The sequence below is a fragment of the Malaclemys terrapin genome, chromosome 4 (genome assembly GCF_027887155.1).
Source record: "Malaclemys terrapin pileata isolate rMalTer1 chromosome 4, rMalTer1.hap1, whole genome shotgun sequence".
NCBI lineage: Eukaryota > Metazoa > Chordata > Testudines > Emydidae > Malaclemys > Malaclemys terrapin.
The window spans coordinates 133,674,993-133,696,410 of NC_071508.1; the positions used below are offsets into that span (position 1 = coordinate 133,674,993).

General features: G+C 53.7%; 3 protein-coding genes across 10 annotated transcripts in view; 2 read left to right on the forward strand and 1 right to left on the reverse strand.

The window, feature by feature from the left end:
* Positions 1–11,137, forward strand: part of KLC1 (kinesin light chain 1) — a 126,985-nt gene extending 115,848 nt beyond the window's left edge. The window contains exon 15 of the mRNA XM_054027448.1: positions 10,882–11,137. Coding sequence (XP_053883423.1) covers positions 10,882–10,912 — 31 coding nt within the window. The 3' untranslated portion in view covers positions 10,913–11,137. The remainder of the gene's footprint in view (positions 1–10,881) is intronic.
* The window catches only part of XRCC3 (X-ray repair cross complementing 3), a 30,221-nt gene extending 16,060 nt beyond the window's left edge, over positions 1–14,161 (reverse strand). The window contains exons 1-6 of one of the 7 annotated variants that reach the window (XM_054027458.1): positions 13,691–13,780; positions 13,244–13,357; positions 11,170–11,281; positions 10,321–10,458; positions 8,533–8,745; positions 2,089–2,243 (exon numbers count right to left, since the gene is read on the reverse strand). In XM_054027458.1, the coding sequence (XP_053883433.1) occupies positions 2,089–2,243; positions 8,533–8,745; positions 10,321–10,458; positions 11,170–11,281; positions 13,244–13,246 (621 nt within the window). In that variant the 5' untranslated portion in view covers positions 13,247–13,357; positions 13,691–13,780. The other 6 variants (XM_054027461.1, XM_054027463.1, XM_054027462.1 and 3 more) reach the window with 6 other exon arrangements.
* A 427-nt stretch (positions 14,162–14,588) lies between these two features.
* Positions 14,589–21,418, forward strand: part of ZFYVE21 (zinc finger FYVE-type containing 21) — a 34,893-nt gene continuing 28,063 nt past the window's right edge. For both annotated transcript variants that reach the window (XM_054027464.1, XM_054027465.1), the window contains exon 1: positions 14,589–14,825. In XM_054027464.1, the coding sequence (XP_053883439.1) occupies positions 14,694–14,825 (132 nt within the window). In that variant the 5' untranslated portion in view covers positions 14,589–14,693. The remainder of the gene's footprint in view (positions 14,826–21,418) is intronic.

Below are 21,418 nucleotides of genomic sequence, written 5' to 3' on the forward strand. Positions count from 1 at the left end.
TTAGAAAAGAACTGAGGGGTGGTTGGGGCCACGTCCCCTTTTATACCCTCAGAACTCTCTGAGATGGGAGAGAGAGGGAGGGGTGAGTGGCCCCAATGGACACTGCTCCAGACGCTCACAGTGTGCACAGGTGCCTTGATCCCACAAGTGGGAATATGCTGAGGCCACTTGAAGTAGTACACTTTCCATCAAATAAGCCACTCGTAGTCATGAGGACATATGCTCTTGATGGCCTCATTTGCTACTCATGAAAATGGGAGGGACTTGAACGTGGCTTTGGCTGGGCATTTAGATCAATACTTTATAACCTGAATCATAAATAATTTATAAACAAACAGTTCACTAAAATATTGATGGACCAGGAATGCTTCTCAGAAGTTTTGGATGTGGAAAAACTACTCTAAATTTTTAAAGGAATCATTTTGATATTTTAGAAACTTTTGATCCCACATAACATTAAATATAATTACAAAAATCCATACATGAGGGAGGCTACATGCAGGAGGAAAATTAAACCAGTCACTCATCTACGCTCATATAAAACACTGATGGGGTGACAAAGGGCAACTCAGATGTGTGGCTTTTGAAATACCATCAATTACATAAGATCAGTTAAAAAGAATATGTTGCTGTAGCTAGAGCTGAACCTAGGAGAGGGTGATCAGGCCCATGGGTGCCAACATTCAGGGATGCAAGTCATTGCATTTAGGAATGCCAAACATGGGGTATTTTTTGGTTTTGCTTGTGCCTTCGAGGAGGGCAGGGCGCTGAAAACATTTTCCGCCTTGGGCAACCAAACACCTAGGGTTGGCCCTGGCTGTAGCTCAGTTAGTACAAACAAGTTCTCTAAACACTAAGGCCTCATCCTTCATTCGAATCAGCAAGTGCAGACCTCCACTAAGGTCAATTGGAGTCCACCTGGCCACAGGGAGACATATCCCAACACAGAAGTAGGTCCTAGAGAGCTACTTCCAGTAAACTTGAGATTTAAAAGCCACTTGAGCTACACTACACTTTAAAGAGCTCTTTTCCCCGCTGTAGAATTGCAGACGAAAGAAGGGAGTAAAATTCTCATTAAAACTTATCAAATCTCAAATATATGTACAACCACTGTAATTTGTTACTTTACACTTTTTCTGCAGGCATTAGCTTCTGTTTGCATGGTTCTTGTCTTTTCTCACCTACCTCTAATAGTTGTAAGCTCTCATCTTACTACTGTTCTCTTTTTTAAAACAAAACAAATGGGTTATAAGTTACCAAGACTATCATGGAGTTCATTTTGATTATTACTCAACAGTATAGAGAACACACAATGGAAAAACAAATGCATCCTGCACAGTAGTTCTTTTTGTGTTTGTCAAGACCAACTTGAAAAAAATAAAAGCAATTACAAAAATAGCGCTAATATTCCAACATTAAACCCGTCAGGCTATCAATTATTAAGCTAAACTGATGGTTCAGTACTAAATTATGCAGGGTTCCCCCCAAATCTCTCCTTAAAACTAATCCCACTATCATGACACATACAAAAATACTGGCAATGACTAGACAGCTGATATACCATGGCTACTGTTTATCATGGTTATCTCATTGTTACCTTTCATTTCCCCCGCATCCTGTTTGTTTTATCAACCTGTTATCTACTGACTTAAAAACTTACATTGTAAATTCTTTGGGGCAGGGACCATCTTTTTATTATGAGTTTTTTACAGTGCCTAGTATAAAGAGTGGGGGGAGGTGTCTCTAGGCACTCTTGCAATACAAGTAAGTAATAGTAATGCCTCATATACTAGAACAAGTATAATGGATTTTGGAAGAAGCTGAATGTTAGTCTGTAAAGATCTCTTGTCCTTTTCAAAATGAAACTTTGTATGAGAATTAAATCTCTGAAAACGTGGATCAGCTCCTAAATACAATATGAAGAGATTAGGAAGCTGGTACATATAGAAAATCACCTTAATTTATTTGTCGTCTTTGTGAGCACTACTGCCTATCTACAGTTAGGCCCCCTGTACTATTTGTTTGCATCTGCACTAATTGGATTTAATGTTCCCAAGTAATTTATTTGTAAGTTGCACTGTTACTTACAAGGTCTGCGGCATGCTCAATGAAAACACTGTTTCCAAATTTTATTCTCTGTATGACATCAGGTGGAACATCTGCCCTAAATGTAGGTTGTTGATCAATCAGTTGCTGCAAGCGTTTATTTGGGAAAACATCTTCTGTGCAAATGTAGACAGCACCTGCAATCAAAAAACAACCTATAATATTACACAACTCACATTACAAATATATTTTTAAAATTCATTCCTTTTTCCGCTTAGCAATGAATACTCAAATTAGGGAATATTTTCTTCTTAGAACTTGCTCAAAATCTTGGTTCTGTTAAAAGGACAATTTTTACTTTTTTTACCCAAACTTGATGACCCAACAAAAGATACAGCTATGATCACAGCAGTCCTGCCAGCTGTTCTTTTGGTGCCCAGTGCAATGATCACATCCTTCGGTTTCACAGACTCCCCTTTGCACTATTCATTGACCCACCAGATGACACTTTTATTTATTGCATAGCTGCATAATTGCCTGACACTCAGTGTCCTCTTTAGGTTCCCTTTTTTTGACCCTTTGACCTTCACACCTGTCCTTGTTATAATTATGGGTGGATAACAGAAAAAGTGAGTCCTGGGCTCAGTGAATCCTCCCGATAGGCTGAATGAGGATCCTTTAGCCAACCTCCCCAGAACCCAATAGGACTGAGGAATGGTCCCTGGCTTATGCTGTTGCTGTATAGACACATTATGAAGATCATGTCTCAATGATAAATACACCAATACTGCATCGTTTATTTTATAGGTAGGTGCAGCCACATATTCTACTTTGTGTGTGCGTGTGCGCCCAATTCATCAAAGCCAGAGAATTTTGCCTAGCAGTATCCATAAGGGCAGCACTTGCACCTCATGGCCATAGCCCCCCCGACACATGGCTGGAGTCATTCAAGGCTGACCACTGAGGAGGGAGGACACTTAGTGGAGCCTCCAGCCCAAGAGCTGCTTCAGCACTTGACCGTGGGAACCAGAGATCCCACAACAATCACAGCCACATAAACACTGACCTGTGAGAGACACGGTTGGCGTATGTGTTTGTGAAATGAAAATGACTGTTCTTTCCCCTTCAAAGGTTCTTTTCCCTGTATTTATAAAGTTTATTCTTTTATAAATATGTCCGTTTGCTTGGGTTTGGAATAAAAATTTAGTTATGGAAACTGAATTCATCGTTATTATTTCACCATATATGCTGTGTGGCTCTCATCATTTAGAGATAATAGCAATAGGTGCATGTGCAATGTTATATTACTACACACACAGCACTCGTTACAAGGTTCATATCGGAGTGCAAAAAACACAATGCCAGGGAGAGCACACTACAGCAATACATATTACTGTGGCTCACTATTAAAATGGTTTTTCAATGCCTCCCTGCGCTGTATAGCTCACTGCTGAGCTCTTCTTATAGCCCTAATATCTGGCTGCTCAAACTCAGCAGATAGCCACCCCAGCAGAAACTTTTCCCCCTTTGCTTTACAGATATTATGAAGCACATAACAGGTAACTATACTCATTGGGATAATTTTTTCCACTGAGGTCTAACCTCATGAGTAGACAACGCGAGTCTTTCAAACAGCCCAAGGTACATTCCACTGTAATTCTGCACTGGCTTAGCCTGTAGTTGAAGCACTCCTTGGCACTGTCAAGGTGGCCAGTGTACAGCTTCATGAGCCACAGGAGTAAGGGGCAGGCTGGGTCTCCAAGGATCACTATTGGCACTTCAACACCCCTGACGATGATCCTCTGGTCTGGAAAGAGAGTCCCTCCTTACAGCTTTCTGAACAGGCCTTTGTTCTTAAAGATGCCTGCATCATGCCCCTTCCCTGACCATCCCACACGGATGTCAGTAAAACAGCCTGGGGATCCACCAGCACTTGCAATACTAAAGAAAAGTAGCCCTTTCTATTCATGTACTCTGTGGAAAAGTGGTCTGGTGCCAAAACAGGGATATGCTGGTCATCTATTGCCTCATTGCTGCAAAACCATCCACTATGTCCTGCGCATTTCCCAGAGTCACAGTCCTTTGTAGCAGAATGCAATTAATGGCCCTGCAAACTTGCACCGCAGCAACCCCCACGGTGGATTTCCCAACTCCAAATTGATTCCCGATTGATCGGTAGCAATCTGGTGTTCCCAGCTTCCACATGGAAATCGCCACTTGCTTCTCCAATGTCAGTGCGCCAAAAGGCTGGGGTGAGCTCTGCTCACACTTCCAGGAACGGGCCTTGTGCAGCCAAAAGTTCTGCAGTCACTGCTCATCATTCCATACCTGCATAATAATGCATTCCCACCGGTCAGTGCCTATTTCTCAGGCCCAGAACCTGTGCTCCACTGTCTGCAGCTGCTCTGTGAATGCCAACAAGAACCTTGAATTGTTTCTATGTTCAACAACAAGAAAGCCTGCAAGGAATTGTCTTGTTCCACCACCTAGCTCCTCTGGTGGCTCTACAAATACTACAGAATCAGGTGCATTGTGCTCACAACTCTCATCACAATAGTGCAGAGCTGTGCAGGATCCAGGCTTCTCACAGCGATAGCAGATGCACTGGTTTGCGGGGCTTTTGAAAAGAGGTGCAAAGCATTATGGGTAGGGCCCTACCGAATTCATGGTTCATTTTGGTCAATTTCATGATCAAAGGAATTTTAAAAAAAATCATAAATTTCATGATTTCAGCTATTTAAATGTGAATTTTCACGGTGTTCTAATTGTAGGGGTCCTGACCCAAAAAGGAATTGTGTGTGGGGGAGGGGGTCACAAGGTTATTGTAGGGAGTGTTGCGGTACTGCTACTCTTACTCCTGTGCCGCTGCTGGCAGTGGCACTACCTCCAGAGCTGGGCAGCTGGAGAGCGGCAACTGCTGACCGGGAGCCCAGCTCTGCAGGCAGAGCCGCTGCCAGCAGCAGTGCAGAAATAAGGATGGCATGATATGGTATTAAGTATCAGAGGGGTGATAACCTCGTTATCTCCATACTGATTTATACCTGTCTCTGGAGATTTCCATTACTTGCATCTGAAGAAGTGAGGTTCTTACCCACGAAAGCTTATGCTCCCAATACTTCTGTTAGTCTTAAAGGTGCCACAGGACTCTGTTGCTTTTTACATGATATGGTATTGTCTCCCTTACATCTGTGCTGCTGCCTGCAAAGCTGGGCCCTCAGTAAGCAGCCACCACTCTCCAGCCACCCATCTCTGAAGGCAGCAGCACAGGAGTAAGGGTGGCATGGTATGGATTTGCCACCCTTACTTCTGCACTGCTGCTGGCAGGGCGCTGCCTTCAGAGCTGGGCACCCAGCCAATAGCTGCCGTTCTCCAGCTGCCCAGTTCTGAAGGCAGTGCAGAAGGGTGGCAATAGCGCGACCCCGCTAAAATAACCTTGCAACCCCCTGCAACTCCCTTTTGGGTCCCCAATTTGAGAAATGCTAGTCTCCCCCATAAAACCTACAGTATATAGTATAGTGTAAAAGCACACAAGCCCAGATTTCATGGGGGGAGACCAGATTTTACAGTCTGTGACACATTTTTCATGGCTGTGAATTTGGTAGGGCTCTAATTATGGGGTGGAAATAAAATTATGGGATGGAGAAAACTGCATCATGAGATATTGAAACCATGTTCCCAGTCACCTGTGTGCAATTCATTTGCCTCCATGAGGTACTGTAAGCCTTTCCCAAAACCCCCTGTGCTAGACAGTGGTGAGCAGTGCACTGCTCTCTACATCAATGCAAGCACTGGTAGTGAGGATACACACCGCTGACACAAGGAACGGAATGTGGACATGCAAAAGTGATTTAATTATCGCAGAGAAAAAATTTCCTCCACGACATTGGTTACTATGTATTAAAAAAAACCCCAACCCCTACTGCCAGAGACCCGAGAGTCAAAATATTCGTCGTCTTTGTGAGATAAGCTGTTGGGCACACTTGGAAACCAGCATTTTGTTCCACTTTGTGGTCCTGAATAAATTTGGTTCAGATAGAAACATTTTAAACATACAACTGATTGTACGAAGCATATTTTTCACTGGTCACCTGCGCAATTTCATCATTCCACAACAGTATGAGTACGTAGAAGCAAGGTGTTTCATCAAACCCCAATGGTCTGTCTTCATTTAGGCTGACGAAGATGCTATCTTTGTTGCTCCACAGTGTTCACAAAATTCTAAAGGCTGTATCAAAAATTTAAATAGTATTTTTTATATTTACTGGAATGCAGGGCTTTTCCATACTGTGGTAGAATCTACTGTGTACCATACCAATTTTGTTTAAAATAAAATTACAAAACACATAGAAAGTAACAGGATTTGTTCCTGATCCTAAATTGAGAATTCTCATATATTTGCCACATTACACTCAAATAGTTTATCTATAAATACGTGCATATAAAGTAAATTTAGCCAAATAAGCAATAAAGGAGAACTATTCTTAGATTGGCACAAACCCTCACCTAAGATAAAATTGTTGTGTGAACCAGTCCAGTAGTTTTGGACTGTGTGGGCAGAGGGGCGTTTGCTGATTTTTTTGGAGGGATGTGTGTGGAGAACACAGAACCAGAAAATGAGAGAGAGACAGAAGACATCTAAACAGACCCCTGTAAGCACTGTATGGGCCTAGAAGAAGCTAGAGAGCTTTTTGAGTCTGAGCTGGTTAAAAAGGCTTGGGGCTGAAAGCAAAGAAGCTCTCCCCTGTTTTTGGTTCCACTGGTCTGCAGAGAAGCAGAACTTTGTACATTTGTTGTAAACAAACAAGATTGCATCAAAGAAAATGCCAGACTCCATCATCAGTTTCTACTTCCAATTGGAATAGCCCCAGGACCATGAACTTTGACTAGTCACTCAGGTCAAAAAGGGGCAACACTTGCAATATGTGCTGCTCCGACTGTCTGAGATCCAAAAACTTGCCAGTCACTTGTCTGCCAGACTGCTCATCAACGGTCATGTCAGAAAGTTGGGTTCTGTTGTTCCTGTTCAAAAGCAAAGATTTACTCATTTACACGCACTCAGATCTAATCAGGAACCTCAGAAGCACTTTCTCCTCTCCACCCCTCAGACACTGTTTCTGTTTCCCTTCTGCAGGAGTTGTATTTATTACTATGGGCTCTGTGCTCGCTGATGTGCCACAAACCGCAGTTGGCAGTGCAGAGGAGAGGAAATCAATATGCCCAGAACAAAACAACATAACAGCCCTAAGCACTAATGGGAAGGCTGGGATGCTGTGTGAGAGTAATGGCTGGATTCCACAACTGTGCAAGGAGGATTCTACTGGCAAAAATGCTACTAGGATGAGGTGCCTTCCTTTCTGCCCCCAACACCCATTTAGTTTCTTTCTCCCAGCATAAATGGAGGGGAGCACTAGGACACGAATAAGAATACATCTGATCTTTTAAATGATGAACTTGTGACACATGTAACACTTAGTAGCATCCAAGGAAGGAACTGAAGGGGAGGACTAAAAACATACATGCTTCTGCTCGGATCAATGACATAACCTAAAGCAAAAAAAAATGTAAGCCAAGGACTAATTTCTGCCCTAAAAGCCATCCCTGCCTTTTGACGTTTCAAGAATTTTCCATGTAGTTGGACACAGTAGGAAACAAGCTGAGCAACTGTGAGCCCTTCAAAAGTTAAACATGATGCTGCAAGGGAGGCAGAACAACCTAGCCAAAACATTAGTCATACAGAGGACCAGACTAAAGAGTTCTCAGAATTGACATAAGTTTCTTCCTCCCCAAAGTAGTACAAAAACACAAACAAAAAATACAAAAGATCGTTGGCTTTACAAAAATAATGGTTATGTTCAAATTATCCTTATCATCTACTTACTTGCACAGACATGGAGAAAGTGTAGGGTACAACACAATGCCTATGACTTTTTTGACTATGTGTCCATCAGTTTTGGCCTGTACATCATGACCAAATCCTTTGTGATACTGTAACCCTTGCTTTACATATGGGATACTTAGCACATGCCTAAGATATTGATGTAACAATATCTGTCATGTGGATTGTTTTGTCATGTCAGTTTTCATGAAGAGTCAGGGGGTGGTCATGATGCTGAAACCTAACACACTCCATCTGTATATGCCTTATGCATTTTGATTAACAAACTTCCCACTACTCTTGATTGTTGAGGGAAAAAGTCAATCATAACTCAATGGAAAGTCATGTCTGATTCTATTCACACAGCCACCCTAATGTGTGTGCCATCAGCAGCCAGTAGTAAGAGTGGAAAGTATTATGTGGGGATGTAGCAGTTGTACACAGCATGCTTTTCTTTTCCAAATGCCCAGTTTCTCATCTTACTGCTAATGATGCTGCAAATGATCAGAAATCCAGATACAAATATTTACTGCAATTACACAAATTACTTATCTTAAAGCTAGCATACTCCCTTAAAACAATAAGTAAATCTGAAAGTGTATTGTACTTACCAGATTCTAATCCTCCATATTCATAAGGATACTGCACAGAAAGGCACAGCTGCAAACTAATCTGAGTCTTCCCAGCAGAGCTCTCACCAGCAAGCTCTGTGATCCCCACCACAGGAATGCCACCTCTTAACAAGCTATCTAGTACTGAGCAACCCAGGCTTAGTTTCTGGTGTTGGGATGTGCAGTGATCTTTGTCTTGGTACAGCTGAAGTGCTAGAGGATATTTTTTAAAAGAAAGAGTTCTATTTAGCATTTTCTTAATAACAGACAATATAACATAGCTGCCACCTTCCAGGTAGCTCTATGATTGACATTTTTCCAGATGTAAGCATGATTCAGCCTGTTTTCCTCCCAACTAACTAACAAACAATCTATGCACTGAGGAATCTGCTTGTAAATTGGTACATCTTACATTTACGCTGATCCCCTCCATGCTCCAGAACTTTCCCCTCTTCCTGTCCTTTAAGGGGACTTTTGGGGAAAAGCTGCAGCAAGGAAAATCTTGTCTGCATGACTTCAATGGAGCAGATATGACCGGGAAGTGGAGGTATGGTTGCCATCTTTCTAATGGCTGGTAACCAGACTCCTGAGGCCCCGCCCCCTGCTCCACCTATTCCTCCAAGGCCCCGCCCCTGTCACTCACACCCCACACTTCCCCCTCCAGCTGGGCTCCCTCTGCTCCAGGACTGAAATGAGAGCTGCTGCAGCCTGACAAGGCGCTTGCCTGCAGGTAGAAGGCGGCCCCGGCTGAGCAGGGGCCGGCATGGATTAATGACCCCATTCCTCCCCCTGCCACGCGGTAACCGGACTTTTGGTGTCTGGTCAATACATCTGACTGGACACTGCCAGGTGCCCTTTTTGACTGGACTTTCTGGTCGAAAATCGGACACCTGACAACTGTAAGTGGAGGAGGGCTGCTAAGGGTCAGGAAGCACTATGAAAACATAGAAGGATCTGTACTTCTGGCTGAGCTTTAGAGATCCACACAGAACAAGAAATGGGGGATTCAATTGCTCAACTCCTAGCCCGTTCCATTAGAGGAGGGCAACCCTGCCTTATGAAATATTCTGGTGGAAATTCTAAGAGGGGAAACTTGCAGTGTCTTGTCCCCCAGCCAAGATTTTCCATGTAGTGGAATTATTTGACCCTATAAGACGGAGTACAATCCACTTCTATTTACATTCAGCACTTCACAGGATCAGGCCCTTTAGGAATATAAAAGCATCTGCTAAAACAGTGGTTCTCAAACTAGGGCCGCTGCTTGTTCAGGGAAAGCCCCTGGCGGGCCGGGCCGGTTTGTTTACCTGCCGCGTAAGCAGGTTCGGCTGATCGCGGCTCCCACTGGCCACGGTTTGCCACTCCAGACCAACGGGGGCTGCAGGAAGGGCGGCCAGCATGTCCCTTGGCCTGCGCCGCTTCCTGCGGCCCCCATTGGCCTGGAGCAGCGAACCACAGCCAGTGGGAACCGCAACTGGCCGAACCTGTGGATGCAGCAGGTAAACAAACCAGCCCGTCCCACCAGAGGCTTTCCCTGAACAAGCGGCAGCCTTAGTTTGAGAACCACTGTACTAAAGAGTAACAGGAACTTACAGCTTTTTCTTTCCTGAATTGACTTGACTGAGAAATAATTTATCAATATACTATTACCTGCTATACAAAAAATGGTTTATGCTTTACTTCAACAATAGATCTTTGAGCAATAAATTTAAACCTTTCATTATAGCTCAAAAGTCTAGAACGGTTTTTAATTATGTAAATAAAATACTTTATTTGTATTGACAGTATTACCTGTAAGCACACAGCTTTTCCTCAGTGTACCAGAGACTGTTTTCAGTAAGCACTGTACATCCATACTGGACAGTTTTGTCAGCCTTTGCAAGTCTGCTCCAGAAAGATTCAAAATCTCTTTTATGGATTTTATGTTAGCTGAAATTAGAGGAATTCTCATAAATGCTTTTGGATTGACTATAATCTTACAAAAGAGAAGGACTTCCACTTATTGTTAATTTACTGAGAGTACTGGTTAAAAAAAGTTACAAGTTTTGTTTATATTATCATGATTATCAGTGATTTTGAATGGAAAGGGACTTTAATGTTTTTTGGAAGGCATTAAAGCATTATCAGCTTTAACATCAGATGGAAGTGGTGCCTGAGAGAAGGCTCTGATAGAGAAGCAATGTTCTTCTGGTGCGCCGAAGTGGAGTTACTTGTGTGTTAACTGTGGTTGCTTTTGATTTTTAACTTCTTCTTGAAGAAGGCAACAACAGAAATTAAATGCACATTGCAAATAAAATTGACTAGATTAGAAAAGGATAGCCTGACTGTGTCTGTTCATTTCTTTCCTAATAGAACAAACTCCAGTATGCCAACCTCTTCTTGACTGCTTGGAAGCCAGGACACTACTCTTGACAAGCTTTTGACATGGGAGGCAGCATGCATTCGGGGTTTATCAAAAGCGGATTATAAAGCTGTTTGGAAAGATCACCACTGGATCATTGGGAGAAGAGAGTATCACTTGCAAATACACACGGTCTCACCAAGTATTTAAATTACATTTCCAGTATGGATATGATTATGTACAGGTAGATATTATGGTAATAGCAAATCAGGAATGTACATACAGGTGGATTAAATTACCTTTCTTAACAGCAGCTATCACTTTGGGGTTCATGTCAAACTGGTCCCAATCCATGTCTTGATACAGGACTGTAGTGAGTACAGAGCCTGGTGATTGTCTGTAAATTGAAGTCTTATGAAACATACATGAAATACAGATCATAAGTATTTATTTCATTTGACCAACTTTGTGGAAAAATGGACATTCAAATACTATTAATACCTAACAATATATTTGTCTATAATCTATAGCCCAGAATGTAATTAGCCATTCACATGATGGAAATTCTCCTCAGATACTCTGTAGCTACATCCTACTGGAGACAGATTACAGTAACACAGATGAAAGGAACAGTTGGTAATTATTTCAATTGCCTGTAGCTGAGCTACAGCTGTACACCTCCCTAGCTTTTCATTTTCAAAGAGAAATAAAATCATACAAATGTAATATAAAATAATTCATGACTATAAATATTTCTGTTACTCAGAACTGTTTTGATTTATTAAAACATGGGGTGACTAAATACTACAGCATAATGCAATCCAATTGAAACTTTGATCTAAAAAAGAAAGGCCGAGTCATCTGCTATAACTATATAACAAAGTAGTATTATAAGGCTTTTTATTATTTATATAATGGATTGTGCAATGTAATGGCAGACAAGTATAAAACATATTTACAAGACTTAGTTCCCCAATTAATCTGCTTTTTAAAAACAAGGGTCCAATTATTGGGGTACATATACATAATATATGGAAATGGGTCCTGAGAGCAGGATTAATACATTAAAAAGTCAGTGATTTAAACATAATTTTAATGAAATTAAGACCTATTTAAAACAAACTTATGATTAATACCGGTCTCAAGGGCTAAGCTTAATATAATTAAAGATAGGCACAGTGCCCTTAGACCGAAAGGATCCCAAAGCACTTTACAAACTTTACCCACAGTACCACTGAAATGCAGCCACTGCATCATACAAGTGTGAAGGGAAGGGAAATTTTGAGCAAGACATGAGGACAAACACCTCTGCTTATGAAAAGTGCTCTAGGATCTTTAATATTCACATAGAGTAGAAAGGATCTTGGCTTTTAAAATCTAATTTACATGCACTAAACTACATGGTATGGAATGCATCATCAGAGAAAGATGAAGAGGAGAACCAGCTCAGCAGGTGTTTGAATTTATGGTCCTGGGGAGTTCAGATATTAAACTGGATACTTAAACCACTAAGCGAGAGAGACCAGGTCTTCAAAGTGAAAAACCTGAATTCTTCCAAGGAAGGTTGTGGGCACGCAGGAGGTGGTTTTTTTTCAGCATTAGAGAACTGTGTATGGAAGAAAAAGAAATAAATGGGTGCTTATTCTTTCCTCTCCTTCCTTAGAACCCTGACCAATCTTCTGAACCACTGTTTTGCGTTTGGTAGGTCTAACCCTGTTTGGAGGGGATGTCACAAAAGACAATTGAGGGACTGCAAGGCATTGAAAATGTTATTGCAATTCAAATAGACACAAAAAATGCCACACCTCCCTGCCCATCCTTACCGTTCAAGGACAAGTATTCTCGGTCAACCACAAAACATCCACACAAATAAGTTATACAGGGTAACTGTTATCAGCACTACTCTCCTGTTGTTCCATTTATTATAAAAGTAAGGGGCGTGTGAATATCTTGGACTTCAAATAATACGTCAACAAACTGAAAAGATGAAACCCTGACATATACCAAACAGCCCTGTTGCACCTTTCCCCTGGGATTCCAGGGGTGGGGCAGACATGGCAAGCCCGCTTAAAAAAAAGAAAAAGAAAAAAACCACACAGAAATTGGGCTTGTTTTTGGCTTAATTGGCTTGTGAATTGTTTGTTGGCTAGTAGCTTGTTGCTTCTTTTTTTTTTTTCTCCTCAATTGGCTCCCAGCAAACAGGGGCAAAGGGCGGGGAGAAGCAAGGGGGAGAGTGTCAGGGGTGCACAGCAGGCCCACCAGGGGGAATCTAGTCAAATACAATCTTGGGGTTCTTAGGGATTGGCTTGTTTTGAAATGGGATGAGCTTGATTTTTGACTTCTTGTGAAAGTCAGGGTGCGGTGATTATTTACCATGTGAAAGTTGGCAACTGTGGGGTGGGGCTGTCCCCACGAATCAGACACCTCCGAGGAAAGCCCACTTCATAGGTGACAGTGCTACACAAGGCACAGCAGTGCAGCTGCCATCTGTGGAGCAAGAAGGGGTGACACTGAGCCTGGTCTACACATGGGGCTTGCCCCCGTTCAGCCACCACCGCGCGGACCCCGCAGCACAAACCAGAGCAGCCGGAGGCACGGACGCAGACACTCCAGCTCGGGGGAGCGATGCCTCCCAGCAGGGCAAGACGCCCCACAGTCCCCGCCGGGAATTACACAGCCCTGGTGAGGCTCTAGGCCCTCCACACCCCTGTCGGTGTAGTGTAAAAACTACACCCGCGCCGCGCTGAGGAGGCCCGGCTCGCCCCACAGCGCAGGCAGGAGAGCGGTGCTGCCCGCTCCGCCAGGGCCATCGGGACTCACAACACAGGGAGAGTCGTAAGCGTCTCTTAACCCCGCCGCGGCACGCGCACGGGCGGCAGCCCCTGGGAGAGACGGTTTGCCGAGGCTTGGGCGGGGACCGGGGATGGATAACGGGGGGGTGTGGGGGGGGGGGGGGACAGTAAAACAGCCACACCCACAATTTCTGACCCGGGGCAGGAAGGGGAGAATTTCCCTACCCCAGCCGCCCCCGGCCCCGCCCCCAAAGTGAAGCCCCGCCCATTGTTTTCTAGACGCTTCCTTGCTACTCCACCCTCCAGGGAAGCGTCGCGACCCGCGACCCGCGCTCCCGGACCATACGGCGCGTAGTAATACCGAGTCACCAGCAGGGGCGCTACGGCTAGCCAATCAGAGAGTGACTTGCCTGAGTCTTCGCACGGCCAAGGCCAACCACTCCGGCCCTGAGCCCGCGCAGTTTGCCAACCACGCCCAAGAAGGCTAACGGGATTAGCGCCCTAGAAGTTATACATGGCCGCTAACCCGAGGATATTTGTCTGAAGCCGCGCAAGGCGCACACCAATCAGAGAAGCGGTCGAAAAGCCCAATCAGATGGTGTCTGGGTCAAACCAATCCCAGAGAGTCTATTCAGAGCCCTAAAGAAGTGCCGGCTAATCAGCGTGTTCGGAGTCGTGGCCTTCCTGAGGTACCAGCCCTTGGATCCGCCCTCCGCGCATTCCGATTCGCTCATTGGCTACAGGCTTCGTCCGGGTACAGACACTCAGGCGCGAGTGAAGCGGACTCTCCTCCTCTTTCGGGGTTACCGTCTAGTTTTTCGAGCTGCGCATGCGCCTTAACTGCGGTACTACATTGCGATAGGGGATTGGCTGAGAGTTTGGGCAGGCCTCATTCCATTGGGTGAACATAGTAGTGGGCGGGTCACTAGTCGGAGAGTTCATTGGCAGAGAGCGGCATCAGTTTTAGGGAAGTAACGGGCGATTGGGTGGCGCGCTGCCGTTCGTTGCTTGGGCTGGTAGCTGTGGGAAAGATGTCGGGCGGGGAGGCCTGCGATGGAAAGAAGCTGGTTCGCTCGTCTAGCGGGCTCCGTATGGTGCCAGAGCACCACGCCGCCCGCAGCCCTTTCGGCCTGGACGAGCCGCCTTGGGTGCCTGATAAGGACGTAAGTGGGGGAGCGCGACCCCCCTTTCCGCTCCGACCCTCCTCTCCCCCGCCAGCGGGACATCTCCCCGCCCCGCTTTCCGCTCCGACCCTCCTCTCCCCCCCCAGCGGGACATCTCCCCGCCCCCTTTTCCGCTCCGACCCTCCTCTCCCCCGCCAGCGGGACATCTCCCCGCCCCCCTTTCCGCTCCGACCCTCCTCTCCCCCGCTAGCGGGACATCTCCCCGCCCCCTTTTCCGCTCCGACCCTCCTCTCCCCCCCCAGCGGGACATCTCCCCGCCCCCTTTTCCGCTCCGACCCTCCTCTCCCCCGCTAGCGGGACATCTCCCCGCCCCCTTTTCCGCTCCGACCCTCCTCTCCCCCCCCAGCGGGACATCTCCCCGCCCCCTTTTCCGCTCCGACCCTCCTCTCCCCCGCTAGCGGGACATCTCCCCGCCCCGCTTTCCGCTCCGACCCTCCTCTCCCCCGCCAGCGGGACATCTCCCCGCCCCGCTTTCCGCTCCGACCCTCCTCTCCCCCGCCAGCGGGACATCTCCCCGCCCCCCTTTCCGCTCCGACCCTCCTCTCCCCCGCCAGCGGGACATCTCCCCGCCCCGACCCTCCTCTCCCCCGCCAGCGGGACATCTCCCCGCCCCGACCCTCCTCTCCCCCGCCAGCGGGACATCTCCCCGCCCCGCTTTCCGCTCCGACCTTCCTCTCCCCTGCCAGCGGGACATCTCCACCGTTCCCCTTTCCGCTCCGACCCTCCTCTCCCCCCCCACCGGGACATCTCCCCGCCCCGCTTTCCGCTCCGACCCTCCTCTCCCCCGCCAGCGGGACATCTCCCCGCCCCGCTTTCCGCTCCGACCCTCCTCTCCCCCGCCAGCGGGACATCTCCCCGCCCCGCTTTCCGCTCCGACCCTCCTCTCCCCCGCCAGCGGGACATCTCCCCGCCCCGCTTTCCGCTCCGACCTTCCTCTCCCCCGCCAGCGGGACATCTCCCCGCCCCGCTTTCCGCTCCGACCTTCCTCTCCCCTGCCAGCGGGACATCTCCCCGCCCCGCTTTCCGCTCCGACCCTCCTCTCCCCCGCCAGCGGAACATCTCCCCGCCCCGCTTTCCGCTCCGACCTTCCTCTCCCCCGCCAGCGGGACATCTCCCCGCCCCCTTTTCCGCTCCGACCCTCCTCTCCCCCCCCCAGCGGGACATCTCCCCGCCCCGCTTTCCGCTCCGACCCTCCTCTCCCCCGCCAGCGGGACATCTCCCCCGCCCCGCTTTCCGCTCCGACCCTCCTCTCCCCCGCCAGCGGGACATCTCCCCGCCCCGCTTTCCGCTCCGACCCTCCTCTCCCCCCCCAGCGGGACATCTCCCCGCCCCGCTTTCCGCTCCGACCCTCCTCTCCCCCCCCCCAGCGGGACATCTCCCCGCCCCGCTTTCCGCTCCGACCCTCCTCTCCCCCGCCAGCGGGACATCTCCCCGCCCCGCTTTCCGCTCCGACCTTCCTCTCCCCCGCCAGCGGGACATCTCCACCGTTCCCCTTTCCGCTCCGACCCTCCTCTGTCCCGCCAGCGGGACATCTCCCCGCCCCGACCCTCCTCTCCCCCGCCAGCGGGACATCTCCCCGCCCCGACCCTCCTCTCCCCCGCCAGCGGGACATCTCCCCGCCCCGCTTTCCGCTCCGACCCTCCTCTCCCCCCCCCAGCGGGACATCTCCCCGCCCCGCTTTCCGCTCCGACCCTCCTCTCCCCCGCCAGCGGGACATCTCCACCGTTCCCCTTTCCGCTCCGACCCTCCTCTGTCCCGCCAGCGGGACATCTCCCCGCCCCGACCCTCCTCTCCCCCGCCAGCGGGACATCTCCCCGCCCCGACCCTCCTCTCCCCCGCCAGCGGGACATCTCCCCGCCCCGACCCTCCTCTCCCCCGCCAGCGGGACATCTCCCCGCCCCGACCCTCCTCTCCCCCGCCAGCGGGACATCTCCCCGCCCCGACCCTCCTCTCCCCCGCCAGCGGGACATCTCCCCGCCCCGCTTTCCGCTCCGACCCTCCTCTCCCCCCCCAGCGGGACATCTCCCCGCCCCGCTTTCCGCTCCGACCCTCCTCTCCCCCCCCAGCGGGACATCTCCCCGCCCCGCTTTCCGCTCCGACCCTCCTCTCCCCCGCCAGCGGGACATCTCCCCGCCCCGCTTTCCGCTCCGACCTTCCTCTCCCCCGCCAGCGGGACATCTCCCCGCCCCCTTTTCCGCTCCGACCCTCCTCTCCCCCCCCCAGCGGGACATCTCCCCGCCCCGCTTTCCGCTCCGACCCTCCTCTCCCCCGCCAGCGGGACATCTCCCCCGCCCCGCTTTCCGCTCCGACCCTCCTCTCCCCCGCCAGCGGGACATCTCCCCGCCCCGCTTTCCGCTCCGACCCTCCTCTCCCCCGCCAGCGGGACATCTCCCCGCCCCGCTTTCCGCTCCGACCCTCCTCTCCCCCCCCAGCGGGACATCTCCCCGCCCCGCTTTCCGCTCCGACCCTCCTCTCCCCCCCCCAGCGGGACATCTCCCCGCCCCGCTTTCCGCTCCGACCCTCCTCTCCCCCGCCAGCGGGACATCTCCCCGCCCCGCTTTCCGCTCCGACCCTCCTCTCCCCCGCCAGCGGGACATCTCCCCGCCCCGCTTTCCGCTCCGACCCTCCTCTCCCCCCCCAGCGGGACATCTCCCCGCCCCGCTTTCCGCTCCGACCCTCCTCTCCCCCGCCAGCGGGACATCTCCACCGTTCCCCTTTCCGCTCCGACCCTCCTCTGTCCCGCCAGCGGGACATCTCCCCGCCCCGACCCTCCTCTCCCCCGCCAGCGGGACATCTCCCCGCCCCGACCCTCCTCTCCCCCGCCAGCGGGACATCTCCCCGCCCCGCTTTCCGCTCCGACCCTCCTCTCCCCCCCCAGCGGGACATCTCCCCGCCCCGCTTTCCGCTCCGACCCTCCTCTCCCCCCCCCAGCGGGACATCTCCCCGCCCCGCTTTCCGCTCCGACCCTCCTCTCCCCCGCCAGCGGGACATCTCCCCGCCCCGCTTTCCGCTCCGACCCTCCTCTCCCCCGCCAGCGGGACATCTCCCCGCCCCGCTTTCCGCTCCGACCCTCCTCTCCCCCCCCAGCGGGACATCTCCCCGCCCCGCTTTCCGCTCCGACCCTCCTCTCCCCCGCCAGCGGGACATCTCCACCGTTCCCCTTTCCGCTCCGACCCTCCTCTGTCCCGCCAGCGGGACATCTCCCCGCCCCGACCCTCCTCTCCCCCGCCAGCGGGACATCTCCCCGCCCCGACCCTCCTCTCCCCCGCCAGCGGGACATCTCCCCGCCCCGCTTTCCGCTCCGACCCTCCTCTCCCCCCCCAGCGAGACATCTCCCCGCCCCGCTTTCCGCTCCGACCCTCCTCTCCCCCGCCAGCGGGACATCTCCCCGCCCCGCTTTCCGCTCCGACCCTCCTCTCCCCCGCCAGCGGGACATCTCCCCGCCCCGACCCTCCTCTCCCCCGCCAGCGGGACATCTCCCCGCCCCGCTTTCCGCTCCGACCCTCCTCTCCCCCGCCAGCGGGACATCTCCACCGTTCCCCTTTCCGCTCCGACCCTCCTCTCCCCCGCCAGCGGGACAGCTCCCCGCCCCGCTTTCCGCTCCGACCCTCCTCTCCCCCGCCAGCGGGACATCTCCCCGCCCCGCTTTCCGCTCCGACCCTCCTCTCCCCCGCCGGCGGGACAGCTCCCCGCCCCGCTTTCCGCTCCTACCCTCCTCTCCCCCGCCGGCGGGACAGCTCCCCGCCCCGCTTTCCGCTCCGACCCTCCTCTCCCCCGCCGGCGGGACAGCTCCCCGCCCCGCTTTCCGCTCCGACCCTCCTCTCCCCCGCCGGCGGGACAGCTCCCCGCCCCGCTTTCCGCTCCGACCCTCCTCTCCCCCGCCGGCGGGACAGCTCCCCGCCCCGCTTTCCGCTCCGACCCTCCTCTCCCCCGCCGGCGGGACAGCTCCCCGCCCCGCTTTCCGCTCCGACCCTCCTCTCCCCCGCCGGCGGGACAGCTCCCCGCCCCGCTTTCCGCTCCGACCCTCCTCTCCCCCGCCGGCGGGACAGCTCCCCGCCCCGCTTTCCGCTCCGACCCTCCTCTCCCCCGCCGGCGGGACAGCTCCCCGCCCCGCTTTCCGCTCCGACCCTCCTCTCCCCCGCCGGCGGGACAGCTCCCCGCCCCGCTTTCCGCTCCGACCCTCCTCTCCCCCGCCGGCGGGACAGCTCCCCGCCCCGCTTTCCGCTCCGACCCTCCTCTGTCCCGCCGGCGGGACAGCTCCCCGCCCCGCTTTCCGCTCCGACCCTCCTCTCCCCCGCCGGCGGGACAGCTCCCCGCCCCGCTTTCCGCTCCGACCCTCCTCTCCCCCGCCGGCGGGACAGCTCCCCGCCCCGCTTTCCGCTCCGACCCTCCTCTGTCCCGCCGGCGGGACAGCTCCCCGCCCCGCTTTCCGCTCCGACCCTCCTCTGTCCCGCCGGCGGGACAGCTCCCCGCCCCGCTTTCCGCTCCGACCCTCCTCTGTCCCGCCGGCGGGACAGCTCCCCGCCCCGCTTTCCGCTCCGACCCTCCTCTGTCCCGCCGGCGGGACAGCTCCCCGCCCCGCTTTCCGCTCCGACCCTCCTCTGTCCCGCCGGCGGGACAGCTCCCCGCCCCGCTTTCCGCTCCGACCCTCCTCTCCCCCGCCGGCGGGACAGCTCCCCGCCCCGCTTTCCGCTCCGACCCTCCTCTCCCCCGCCGGCGGGACAGCTCCCCGCCCCGCTTTCCGCTCCGACCCTCCTCTCCCCCGCCGGCGGGACATCTCCCCGCCCCCCTTTCCGCTCCGACCCTCCTCTGTCCCGCCGGCGGGACATCTCCCCGCCCCGCTTTCCGCTCCGACCCTCCTCTCCCCCGCCGGCGGGACATCTCCACCGTTCCCCTTTCCGCTCCGACCCTCCTCTCCCCCGCCAGCGGGACAGCTCCCCGCCCCGACCCTCCTCTCCCCCGCCAGCGGGACATCTCCCCGCCCCGCTTTCCGCTCCGACCCTCCTCTCCCCCCCCGGCGGGACATCTCCCCGCCCCGCTTTCCGCTCCGACCCTCCTCTCCCCCCCCGGCGGGACAGCTCCCCGCCCCGCTTTCTGCTCCGACCCTCCTCTCCCCCGCCGGCGGGACAGCTCCCCGCCCAGCTTTCCGCTCCGACCCTCCTCTCCCCCGCCGGCGGGACAGCTCCCCGCCCCGCTTTCCGCTCCGACCCTCCTCTCCCCCGCCGGCGGGACATCTCCCCGCCCCCCTTTCCGCTCCGACCCTCCTCTGTCCCGCCGGCGGGACATCTCCCCGCCCCCCTTTCCGCTCCGACCCTCCTCTCCCCCGCCGGCGGGACATCTCCCCGCCCCGCTTTCCGCTCCGACCCTCCTCTCCCCCGCCCCGCTTTCCGCTCCGACCCTCCTCTCCCCCACCAGCGGGACATCTCCCCCGCCCCGCTTTCCGCTCCGACCCTCCTCTCCCCCGCCAGCGGGACATCTCCACCGTTCCCCTTTCCGCTCCGACCCTCCTCTGTCCCGCTGGCGGGACATCTCCCCCCGCCCCCCTTTCCGCTCCGACCCTCCTCTCCCCCGCCAGCGGGACAGCTCCCCGCCCCGACCCTCCTCTCCCCCGCCAGCGGGACATCTCCCCGCCCCGCTTTCCGCTCCGACCCTCCTCTCCCCCGCCAGCGGGACAGCTCCCCGCCCCGACCCTCCTCTCCCCCGCCAGCGGGACATCTCCCCGCCCCGCTTTCCGCTCCGACCCTCCTCTCCCCCGCCAGCGGGACATCTCCACCGTTCCCCTTTCCGCTCCGACCCTCCTCTCCCCCGCCAGCGGGACATCTCCCCCGCCCCCCTTTCTGCTCCGACCCTCCTCTCCCCCGCCAGCGGGACAGCTCCCCGCCCCGACCCTCCTCTCCCCCGTCAGCGGGACATCTCCCCGCCCCGCTTTCCGCTCCGACCCTCCTCTCCCCCGCCAGCGGGACATCTCCACCGTTCCCCTTTCCGCTCCGACCCTCCTCTCCCCCGCCAGCGGGACATCTCCCCCGCCCCGCTTTCCGCTCCGACCCTCCTCTCCCCCGCCAGCGGGACAGCTCCCCGCCCCGACCCTCCTCTCCCCCGCCAGCGGGACAGCTCCCCGCCCCGCTTTCCGCTCCGACCCTCCTCTCCCCCGCCGGCGGGACAGCTCCCCGCCCCGCTTTCCGCTCCGACCCTCCTCTCCCCCGCCGGCGGGACAGCTCCCCGCCCCGCTTTCCGCTCCGACCCTCCTCTCCCCCGCCGGCGGGACAGCTCCCCGCCCCCCTTTCCGCTCCGACCCTCCTCTGTCCCGCCGGCGGGACATCTCCCCGCCCCCCTTTCCGCTCCGACCCTCCTCTGTCCCGCCGGCGGGACATCTCCCCGCCCCCCTTTCCGCTCCGACCCTCCTCTGTCCCGCCGGCGGGACATCTCCCCGCCCCGCTTTCCGCTCCGACCCTCCTCTCCCCCGCCCCGCTTTCCGCTCCGACCCTCCTCTCCCCCGCCAGCGGGACATCTCCACCGTTCCCCTTTCCGCTCTGACCCTCCTCTCCCCCGCCAGCGGGACAGCTCCCCGCCCC